Here is a 12,414-nt window from a genome sequence, read left to right as displayed (position 1 = left end):
ATGTCACTTGGTTTAAGGATTTACAAATGGCTATTAGGTCAACCTTAATCCAAAGGATTTACCCTAGACTGATACAATTATTATAGAGTAATAATAAGGCTTGATCTGATAACAATTTACAACTCCATTTGCAGATTACAGATCTTTGTTTCTGTCCTCCATTCTGCTTGGCCTTCACTTATTGCAGCTCTGATAGCTTGTTTACCCTTCAAGCATTCATATCCTTAAGCCCTCTTGCTTAACATGCCATTGCAAACTCTTTTCTTAGGTCACTTGATGAAGCAAAACCCTCGACTCCTTGTCTTCCTTAAGTTCTCGCACATAACGACCTTTGCTTCTGACCAATCATTCCTATAAATAGGAAATTAAGATATTTTGCCGCTCATTCTCCATCATCCAATTTAGGGTTAGGACAAATTAGGTAGGATATAATAAATCTATCCCACATTCTATATCTCTTCTAGAAACTTCTTCGTGAACCCTCTTTGAATTCGCCTAAAAACAGTTTGCTTTGAATTTTGTGCCTCCAGCTCATCAATCTTATCTTCCACCTGGTTCACATAATCCAAGAAAACAAACTTGTCAGCTCAGATCCATCAAATTCACAATCTTTCAAATAATGCAGCCACTCGATGTTAACTATCTTTTGATGCTCGGCACATACTATGTTGCTCGACATCCCCTATAAAATCACTCGGCATGAACTAAAGTTTACTGGTGCTTGGCATCAACTAAACTTTACTCAACATCCACTGTTTTGCTCGACATACACTAGAATAAGCATTTACTCGGCTCCAACTGATTTTCTACTCAGCTTGCACTGAGTTTTCTCGGTACCTACTATCCAATCGGTCAAGCTTGGCAGACAAATTTTGTGTAATTTGTTCTTCTAAAATTTCTTAGCGTAACCAACCTATGTAACCTTAAGTAGATTATCAATACATCATGTCATCACTATCTTAACTGATTTTTATACTTCTTTACATAAGCATAACTCAACCTTTCCTCTAGATGCTATTGTTACATCTTTTGATCAAATCCTCTTCATCAATCAAATAAGTGATAGTACTTAAATCATATAAGCAGTTGTCTTACCAACAAATAGCAAGTTTGACATCAGTGACAACACAATGATTGAAACATATTTATCATACTTTGTTCTCAGCAATCTCCCTCTTTGTACTGTTTTCAATCTATTCTCAACAATAACTTTTTCAGTCTCTTAAATCAATTTTAGTGTTCCACAAAATCATAATTAAATATAGGAAAAAAAAACCTTGGAAGACTTATTCTTCCATTTTTTCTATTTGCTAATGTTTTTCAGAATATGTAAAGTTTTTGTCGAGTTTCATGGTAGAAAATTTGAAAGTTGTTTAAAACAAAGATTAGTAATAATATCAATACACTAGCTAATTTACAAGGATAGTTCTCTTTAAACGTTTTAACTACAGTTGTTAACAAGGCAGATTCATGAGTCTTTTAACTAAAAAAATTGTTTAAAGGCTATAAAATGGGAGATCCATAAATTCTTAGGAATTCATGAAGATAAAGGACCTCCTTGAACATCTATTGATAAAAGTGGAGCATTGTGCAAAAGAATGATTTCATTTAATGGCCATTGATAAGCTTTTTCTGCATGAACTCCTTTGATCGTATGTCTGCCTGCATGGCAACATTAAGATATTGAATTGAGAAAATAATCTATCCATGTAAAAAAAAAATTCAATATTATAAAAGTTCTGAATTGAAGAAAACCACACACCTTCCCTAAAGAATAGTAACGTCAAATGTACCTGCCTAATAGGCTCTGGAACACGATATTTGCAACACATTCTCACAACAACGATGGCTGTTTCGAGAGATATGCGATGGCCTATTGAAATGAAGATTGGTTTGGAAGACCTCTCGTTGGATCTGAATGCCTAAAGTGATTTGCAAAGCTTTATTTTAGTCCAAGGCCATAAATCTTATGCAACAATAATGACGAAATAAACTGCATATATATGTGAAAGTCCTATTATATATACATGCACAAAGGTACTGTATTTTAGAAGGCAAAGCGGTAGAGGATTTAATAATATTTGAACTCCTTATTAAGTGTACCAGAGGTGTGGTTTAATTCTTGATTATGTCTGATCATGAGTATATGGCTCAACTAACAGTGTTCCTCTGTTTGCACTTCTCCACGATTGAAATCGAGCGAAAGGTTTCACTTTTTGTTATATACAGTAAACACTTAATGACTAAAATTTACATTAACCTCATATGAAATGAAATTCATTTGTTTGTGAAAAAAAAGTCATATTACTCTACACAATTGTTCTCTTTTATTAAGGGTAAATGAAGGTTTTTGAAAGAGCCCAGATCCTTTTTTAAAAACAAGTCTAAAAAACCACCATGAAACTATTTCAAGATCAACATTGCGAAGGCTGTCAAAAAACAGCTACAGAAACAAATTAACAGTCCAAGGCCAGAAAAAACATGAAGCTAAGACGATCATCACAATGCTGATTGAATCAAGGTGGCTTGAATTCATAGAGCTGCAACATAATCAAAATTCCTCTAAATTTTTTCTGTAAGAGTTAGCAGCAGTCTGTATTAAGTTAATAACCCTACCAAAGAATTTCTGATCAAACTAGCAATTTTGCAATTTTTACATTGCAGCCAGTATTGTTTTAAAATAATTTCCTACTCGGTCTCCACAGTATTTTGTATAAAAAATTCCACAACTCAATACAAAAAAAATTGACTACTAGTTCTCTAATATAGCTAAAAAATATTATTTACCAAATATACTAACTGCTATTTCAGGCCTGCATATAGAGGAATATATTTTCATTACACACTGAAATCAGAATATTGTTTAAATAGAATAACTGTTGACAATATCAAGAAGATACTATTAGCACTATTCAGCAGCTTTTGAACCACTTGTGACAGTTGTACAGCTTCCAAGTGAAGGTACAGCAGCCTTAGGAAGAGCTATGACAGCACACCTAAGGGTATGACAGCACACCTAAGGGTATGACCTCTCCTTTAAAAGCTGCAGCGGCCTTTCATCTCCCTTCATATTATTAAGGTTTTTTACTCCCTTGTTTAAACTTCAATTCTTCTTTGGCAGCCATGCAGGTGCATGGCCTCTTGGTGGGCTAAGAAAAGTGGTACAACTGGGTTTTATCTCCCAGCAATGTTAAAATTTGATTTCTCTTATTTATTTATTTTCTACTTTTCCTCATGCACACACAATACTTGTAATCCATTTTGTTCTTTTCATCATTTGCCCTTAACATCCTGCAATTACTTCACAAAAGGAATCAACTACCAACCACCAAGAGGATAGAATAGATCACTTATATTTGATTGGATCATTTGAATCCTAGTTAAGGGCATATTGTTTATATGTCTAATATGCCTATGATTGCTTCTAGGTATGACGATATCTATGATAATATATAACCCACTTAAGTCAGTGCTTAGAGTATCACTTTCATACGGTGAGAGCCATTGGTTCAAATCAAATGGTAGGTAAAACTTATTTGCTGTGATTGAGTAATAAATCACAGCAAATAAGTTTCACTAAATATAAAATTTTAATAAATCAATTCTTTCCATTTAAATAGTGATCCCATTTTTAGATCATTATCAAAGTTGAACTTTACAAAGAAAGAGATCAATAAAATTATGACTCTAAATGATTATTGATTGATCAATAAATACAAAGCATTTGTGCTTTTTAGGTTTTTTTTTGCTAGTATTAGCTTTTGGAATCAATATCATAGGAGGTATTAGATAAATGACAAAATTGCCCAATATTTTAATAATTCTTGATCAACATGGAGAATATACTGCTATTTGGGAATATCGAACCTTAGGTATTCCAATGAATTGCTTAGTTGATATGGATATGATCCAAATCTCGGATACAACAAAATATGAAATTATTTGAATAAATTTCAATTAATTGAAAGGTTTACTTTCAAAATCTACCTCAACTTTCAATATTAGATTAAGTGATATATTAATCTCTCAATGGGTTAGGCTCACTTCTAATTTTCCTTTAGTTTAGAAGTAATATGTTGGAACCTATCCTTTCTAGACGTTGGCCCTACCTTGCTGATCAGGGAGAGCTAGTTGTCGACACCATCCAGTCATTTCAAGAATGCAATAAAGGTACTCATTCACAAATTCCCGATAGATAGCTTCTATTCCTCCCTACCAAGAATACCTCATCGGATTAGGCTGCTCCTCTTCAAGCGCACGATCTAGTGGGTGTAGGGAACTGAAACTACCAGATAGGAGGGTTAGTAATCTGGTGATAAAATCTAGCACGAATCAAAAGAACCAAAACAACATTTGTCTAAGAAAATGGTCAAAGCGTAGACAATAAGCTGGTTCAGAGCGAATGATTGCGACATCGCTTCAGTGATAATGATGAACTAGAAATGGATACAAATAGGTTTGATAGTTCCAGCCTAGTTGGAGTCTCTCGCCCAAACACCCGGGCCTGCCACAAATCATTGTTAAATCTATACAGGTCAAAAGCAAGTCGAGTATTGTTTTGGAATAGATATAGATGGATTCAAACATATCTTATGGGTTGGTGGAGCACTAATGATCAGCTCGACTCACAATTAGTTTAGTCTAGGGCTAATGCCAGCTAGAGACAAAAATAGTAGTAGTTCCTCCTATGCATTCAAAGTTTGGGGCAGAGTGACATCATATCACCACCCAGTCGTCTTGAGGCTGTGGTGTAACTATATAGAGGCTAATTTCATCCCCATAGAATAGTTTAGCCCCACTCACCCTTGCCCCCACCCCCACTCGCCCATCTATAGGGCCTGAGATGCATGGACATCCATCAAATAGATCTATTCTATACGTAACATAAATTGAAGCTGTAATGAACTATAGAGTGGTTCCATAGTGTAGGGGGAGAGAAACAATGGAGTCAATCTGCCCCTCCTTGGATTAGCTTAAAGCTCTCTGCTCGTTACCTATCGATGAATCTTTAGTTTTTTTCTAATTTGATATAAATTATAATATCTTAGTAGAGGAGAGGCGACAAATCTTTTGCTTATATATGTAAGGAGTAGTTTCTTTATGATAATTGGTCTCTCCCAAGATATATGTTTTTAAGATACTTTCTAATATTGTTACATAATGGTTAATGATTTATTCATATTTACTTTCTAGACTAAATTAGAAGGGAATGAATGAGGAGAAAAAATAGAACTATCAGAAATTTAAACCAAATTCCTTGGTGAATCAATTCCAATATTTCTTTGACAAATTATTTCCAAATTTGTTTTATTTTCATTAAATCTTCTCAATCATAATTCAAAAGGTCTGATGCTGAATTTATATTTTCCTTTCTAAGGCAATTATATATCCTAATAGAGAAGTTTAATTGGTCAATATACATTTGATTTAAACTATTTTCCTCATATGAGTCAATGCATGTGAAATAGGTAAAGGAGTAGTTTATTCTCCACCTTCTAGATGCATGGCTCCTACTAGAATATGTCTGGAAAAAGGTGGGTGGAAGGCCAAGAACTAGAATTGTAGGGCCCTTAGAAGTCATAGGGCGACCCAATCCATGGAACTATAGTAGTGTCCCATCCTTTTAGCAGATTAGAGCCATTCTATTATCTTAATTGGGTTCAATGGTAAATGTATTTTGATTATTGACTCCTTGTCTTTCAAGTGGGGCTCCCCACCCAATGTTGGTATGAAGGTTGCAACCAATGCTCATAGGAGTACAGTCTTGTCTCGACTAAAATAAATATGGCGGGGTCGAGTGCAGCAGTCATAGTGGACACAACATTGCTAGCAGAACTGGCTAGGGAGGCTCTTGTGGCTGAAGTAGTGCCTAGCTAGACTCCATTTGAGAGTATAAGCGCTTGGATCGCCTAATGGTGCCACTTGTTGGAGCTGCCACCCTATCACCTGCTAGGGATGCACCTCCTCTAGAGGTCATGGATTTAGAGGATAGTCACCTGTGGGATGAGACCATACCATGGCCATCATACCTACAACAACATAGATAGAAGGGGATGCAGGCCGTCATGTAGTTGAGGTCCAAAGAGATGAGAGATTGCCAACATTGTAGTCCTATCAGGCTATAGTGGAGATTGTTCAACTTTCACCATTGGTTTCACAAGGGCAGTTTCAGACACCTTCAGAGCCGTTGAGGGACTCGCTTGGTGAGGACATTGAGACATACCTTGCAGATGTGGTAGCTTGAGGTCATCAGGTGGTGATCTCTATGTAAGCTCATGCTTTGGGGGGTTGTCTCAAAATTAGAGTGGGTATTAGCGTTTATGAGAGCAAGTTGCCTTTGCCACTTGTTTTAAGGCTCGTGGATGGTCAACTATAGAGACTCTAGAAATACTATAGGAATGGGTTGTTGGTGAGCTAGTAATTGAGAGCAAAGTGGAGGCCCTCAGCCAAGAGATAGAGCAAGTTTTCAGAGAGACATTATACTTAGTGGTGACAAAAGGTGGATGAGGTATTAGCACAGAGAGCTCGGGAGGAGATGACTACCTAATTAACGACTCTTGAGGGGGATTTAGTTCACCAAAGGCAAGAGTTGGCCAGTCAGTAGACGACTTGGGGGGCAGAGAGAGTAGAGTAGGTAGCACAAATGGAGGCTGCTAGGAAGAAGACCTTGTGTCAACAGCAGTTGGATGAGGAGAGGACAAAGAGGGTCTATTGCAGACTCAGTTAGCTCAAGTGACCAAGGAGTCAGACACCAAGGAGGCGGAACTTATGGAGGATTCTATTATGGTGAAGACGGAACTGGAGAAACAGATGGAAGCAATGTAGAAACTGAAGGCACAGACTCAGCAGATTTATTAGTTGCAAGCGCGTTGGGCTTCCTTGGTGGTATCGAAGCCTCCATCTTCAAGGATGCCCCCTCATCCCCCTCCTTAGTTTTATTTCTTTGATGTATTGCCTCTATTTTTGTTGTCAATCATCAAAGACAAATTTCATTTTTTTTAGGGGGTAGGGGTTAATGTTATCGACATAATTGTACTTATTGGAACTAGGTTAAGTAAGTTGTTAGTGAGTCACTAATGGTTGATGGGTAAGTCGTTATGTCGCAATGGTTGAGTCGCACCCCTTCGGATGGTATATGTACACTCTCTCCATAAACAAGACAACAATGTTGTGATATAATGTAATGTTCACTAATGTACTTGGAAGAACAGTAATGAAATACATGGTGGTTTCTTGATATTCATTTGCATTTACTTTTTCTATTATAATTTTCATAGTACAACAATATATATAAAACTAGTTTACTGTAGGCAGTAAATAGCTGATATAACCTCGGAGCCAAACCACACGTTGCATCATCAAATCCTATATGTGTGGATAAAAAAGTAGTGATGAGTACTCCCCCAACGCAATCACAATAAAAAGCTCCCACCTCGATCAAGCATTGACTGTCATAGTTTTGAATATAAGCTTTGTTATCCAACTCATCACTAACAACACTTGTAGTGGAAGTAATCACAAGAGAACCTAGTGCAACATGAGGTTCTCTACTTTTCTCAACAAATGCAATCATCCCAACTATATCAACTATACCTATAACTATAATAGATGTGGCCACATCCATACCTTGATCACAATTATAAGAAATTGATATGAGGTCATCAGCAATGGCCATTATGGAAGACTGTATTATATCCGTAGGTGGTGAAGATTATGCCAAACTCAGCTCCATTGAAAGTTCCTAAATTTGTGACTGAGACTCATGGACCAACTGCACTCTCCAATGAATCCATAATCACTCCTACATGATGGGGAGCTCATTTACTTCCTCCTCCTTTCTCTTTAATGCATCATATCAAGTGTGATCCACTTAAAAAGATAGTTTTTGTCGAAAAATAATTGAAAATAGTTTTGTTTCATTATTCCAATGGCTTCTCAAAGTGCATGGAGCCTTGTCAAAGAATGCCACTATCACCGTGCTCTACCGTCATAGGAGCACCCCAACAAAAAGTAGCCAACATCTGCTGAGCAATACCAAAAATTCTCTTTGGTTATGGAAATCATGTTGTCATTAACCTTAACTTGTCCAAACAAATAATGAGGACTTTGGAACCTATGACTACGATGCAAGCTCTCTACGTCAAAGTTTGCACTGTCATATGACATATCTGCAATGCCCACCTCATGATTGACAATAACATTTGTGCTATCTTTAGTGCATACATCAACATCCCAAGTATTGTTGCTAAGCACCTCAATGGATGACTCAACTGCTAAGGTAGAAGCTACTGTTATGACAGTATCTTCCCACACTTCTTCCAAGATAGCTGCATGTCCATTTGAAACCCTATCCTGAACTACCACTAAATGAACTTTCCGATTTCTTTTCCAAGGTCTGATTTGCAAAATCAGACTTGTTGAGGCATGAATCTATGTCATATAATTCATTTCTAAAACCTAAATCTTGTGTGTCAATGCTTGGGAGCTCCAGACAACCATCTTGCACACATGAAATAGCTGCTGTCTCATGATTACGCTTAACTTTATGACTTCTGTCATAAAAATCAGAATTGTTATTAGTGTTGATAACAACTTCTGGAGCATTATTAATATCCACTTCCTCAAATTTCACCTTTTTATCACCCAACACAATTGGTCTATCCTATGTGAACCAACTCTTCTTGCAAATAGGTCAGGATCTATCCTTTGATATTGTTTCTTCATTGAACCAGTCATATTGCATATCCTTGAATTAAAGTACATAAAATGATAGAAAGATAAATCTTTGTTAACATTTTGAGGAAGACTATTATATTCCTCAAACATGCTAGGCATTTCATCCCTTCTGTTAACCATTATATTATAGGGGTGTAACCTTCATCTGATTTCCCTATTTAATTGCTATCCTGAATATTATCATGACTGGAACAACTACAAGAGCATTGATCACTTGCATGTCATTCATTGGATCAATATAAAAAGAAATCCGATACCAATAGGATGGCAACAAATCACTTTGATACCATCGTAATGAGCTCAGCTGGCTCATTGTCAAATCACACTGACAATTGACCAATTTTGAACATTTCAAATGTTTCGAATTTTCAATTTACCTAAGGTTTAATAATTTTATGTGTTTTGAACTTTTGAGATATAAATAACAATGCATAAAAGTTATCTATCTATTGAAAATCGATCCATGACTACTCTAGTTAACACCATACATCACATACTTTGGCAGTTATTGAAAATTTAAAAGATGAATTGAACAATATTTTTTAGAGCCTAATTGCAGACGCAGCCTTATTGTTTGGTCAAAACGATCATAATATCTTAAAAATACAAGATTATTCTAAGGCGCCAATATCTGAATTTGAAGACCATGCCACAATTACCATGCAATCAATGTTGAGGATTTGTCCTCAAGTTTGGAAACTAACGTGACTACGATATTAGGCACGGCTGTCTTATTAATGATTCATTCTCTAATCTAGAAGCTGTGTTTAATATTTGTTGGCTGCCAATTTCTATTCCTTGCACTATCGATGATGAAAACTAGTTCAACAGTTCTCCAATTTCAATGCAATTAATCTCAATCATGGCTTCTCGATGAAATCAAAGATGACTGCAAAAATTGGAAAAAAGGCCCAATGAATTCCATTCATCCGAGATTGAAAACACTGGAACACTTTGTAATGTTCTCACCACTAGGGTTAGTTTGGGACAAGGAATGCCTCCAAAATAAATGTTAGAATTTAAACAATAATAAACTATTCTACCTTCTATCCTAACCCCAACCTTAAAGACTTCTCCACATTGGGATCAATAACCCTCTTGAGGACTCTTAGGTTCTCGGTCACTTCTTCGTCTTCTATGAAGTGCTCCCTTTAAGGTTCTTCCTGGAAGAAACATTTTCTATCAAGGGCCCTTGTCACATATGCATATGTTAACATCTACGGAATATTCCAGCCATAAAACCATATTAAGATCACTCTCTTCCTAATGGGACTCTCTTGATTTTAAGTTATTAAGATCACTCTCTTCCCAAAAGGACTCTCTTGATCTTGACAATTTAATCATTTCCTTGTACAACATGTTTATACATTTACTTTGCATATACGTAAAGATTATTCACAAAAAAAACAAAAATTTATGCCTTCCTTATAAATAATGTTCCTTGGATATAATATTAAAGTCTTCCTTATAAATAATCTTCCCTAATAAAACTTTCATAAAATATAATATATCCTAATTATTACTCTATTCTACAATCTAAAATTATTTAAGTCAATATATAAGTGATATGAGATTACTAAAGTTAGAAACATACCTTAAAAACCTCCTTATTTTAATGTTGACTACTTTAAGTCCTTTCATAGTAGTCACCCTATAATTTCGGGATTTTCCAAGTTTCTCTTAATTTCCTATTTCCCATGTAATATGTATATTATTCCTCTTTTACTTGGTCCATGCTTTCACCTTGTTTTATTATTGTTGTTTTTGGTGCCATAAATATACAGTCAAAACCCTTCTTTTTTTGTTTGAATGCCCTCTTTGTACTTTCTGTGGGATAGGCCATGTGGGAAGTCATATGCTCATATAAATTGTTCAATTCTCTCCTATTTTTTTGATCTTGATGCTGATGTAATCCATGTGTTGGGTATTGCATGTTTGGCAGTTGATGTGAAAACTTGTACCATTTTTCTCCATATTAGTATGATTTCATTTTTAATATTGCTCCCCCAGATTTATATGACCATCTATTAAGAGGTTGTGACTATCTCCATGGCTTCCATTGTGCCTACTAATGTAATAAATATTAGGTAATGTTTGTTTAGGTTTAATATGAAATTTTTGTTTAGGTGTATTTTTATAACTAATTTAATATATATGAAGTTGCATTATCTTTCATGTTCTAACAATATATATTTAATATATTAAATGTCTAATTAAATTTAAATATATTTATTGGGTTCTAATCTTAGATTCAACTCAATTTATAAATTTTTTTATAATCAATTAATTATTTCATAATATATTTATTAGTTTATTGAATGCCACTGCAGGGGCATCTGAGATTGGAGAGGGAGAAGGGAGTGATGAAGATGAGGATGATGTGAAGCTTGGTGTTGAGGGAATCGGGTTTTGTGGGCTTTTGGAGGACTTTTTCCGGTTGGATCCGGCGGTCTTGTTGTCTCAACGCTCTCTTGTTGTTGGTTAGAAAACATTGGGTCAAATTACTCGTGTGTGGCGCAGTTTAGCTGTGAGTTTTTTCCTTTGGGGTGGAACTCCTCTTGGCTGTGGCCTTTTTCTGAGAATGATACGCAAGGATCTGGGTTGGGTATTTGGTACCTTTCCTGCTAGTGACAATGTTGACGGGTTCCTTCTGGGTGTTGCTCCTGGCTGGGGACAACTTTCTTCAGAGGGTTGTTTTCTGGTTTTTGAGAAAGCTAGCTCTGGCCTTCTATGTTTTTGGGGTGAGAGGTGTTCCCCCAGATGTGTAGCTGGTTGTGATGGCAACATGGGCAAAGATGGGAGCTTGGGGTTCCAAGGCTTGGTCCAAGGCTCTCATTCTCTTTGGCTCATCTTACCTTGGAATGACTTTTTTTGGATCAAGGCTTTTAGATCCTCTGTCTTCCCAAGTGCTGGTGTGGAGATTTACTATCTGCATGACTCTCCTTGCTATTATGCTGGTAAAGGCCGGGGTGGAAGGTTTCCTCTCCCCCTCCATTTGCTAGATATCAGGACAGGTTGCTACTGTTGGGGCAATCTTAGGTTGTGGAGGCTTATGCGGCTGGCTTCTCTTGGACACTACCGGTTTCATGCATTAGGCTCTTGTGTCCTAATGCTAGTTAACCATGCTTGGGTTCCACCACTAGTGGGTGGTTGGTTCTTGGCTAGGAGAGCTATTGTTTGTCCTCTCACTATGAACAAAATGTGGTTACAAAGGTGGTGGGCTTGGTTTTTTGTCTCTTCTCTGTCTCGCATGGCTTCTATAGAGGTGAAGCTATCTCCTATTGAGGTGGAGATATTTTGTGAGTTGCTAGGGGTGGAGGTGACTTCTAGTGTGGGAGACATTGTCAAGGCTACTACTTTTGATAGGTTGGAGGGTTGGTGGTTCCACCTTCCTAACCTTGATATTTGGACCGTTGGTGGGAGGATTCCCTTTGTCCTCTCATTATGAGAAAAATGTTGTTACAGTGGTGGTGGGCTTGGATTCGTGTCTCTGCTCCTTCTTGCATGGCTTCTATGGAGGTGAAGCTATCTCCTATTGAGGTGGAGATCTGGTGTGAGTTGTGGGAGACTCCTAGTGAGGGGGACAATTTCTTGGTTGCTGCTGCTAATAGGTGGGGGGATTGGTGGTTCCATCTTCCCAACTTTGTTGTTTTGATCTTCCATTGCCGTGCTTCTGCT

At 36.7% G+C, this 12,414-nt stretch overlaps 1 protein-coding gene across 5 annotated transcripts in view; it reads right to left on the bottom strand.

Moving 5' to 3' along the window:
• Nucleotides 1-1,262: 1,262 nt before the first annotated feature.
• Nucleotides 1,263-12,414, bottom strand: part of LOC149572961 (endonuclease V family protein) — a 179,935-nt gene continuing 168,783 nt past the window's right edge. For 2 of the 5 annotated variants that reach the window (XM_089814091.1, XM_089814090.1), the window contains 2 exons: nucleotides 1,763-1,922; nucleotides 1,263-1,662 (listed from right to left, as the gene is read on the bottom strand). In XM_089814091.1, coding sequence (XP_089670217.1) covers nucleotides 1,538-1,662; nucleotides 1,763-1,922 — 285 coding nt within the window. In that variant the 3' untranslated portion in view covers nucleotides 1,263-1,537. The remainder of the gene's footprint in view (nucleotides 1,663-1,762; nucleotides 1,923-12,414) is intronic. The other 3 variants (XM_089814094.1, XM_089814092.1, XM_089814093.1) reach the window with 2 other exon arrangements.

The sequence above is a fragment of the Cupressus sempervirens genome, chromosome 2 (assembly GCF_028749045.1).
Source record: "Cupressus sempervirens isolate cs-2001-9-10 chromosome 2, ASM2874904v1, whole genome shotgun sequence".
Taxonomy (NCBI): Eukaryota; Viridiplantae; Streptophyta; class Pinopsida; order Cupressales; family Cupressaceae; genus Cupressus; species Cupressus sempervirens.
Note: the sequence above shows the minus strand (reverse complement) of the source record. Positions and strands in the feature narration are given on the sequence as shown.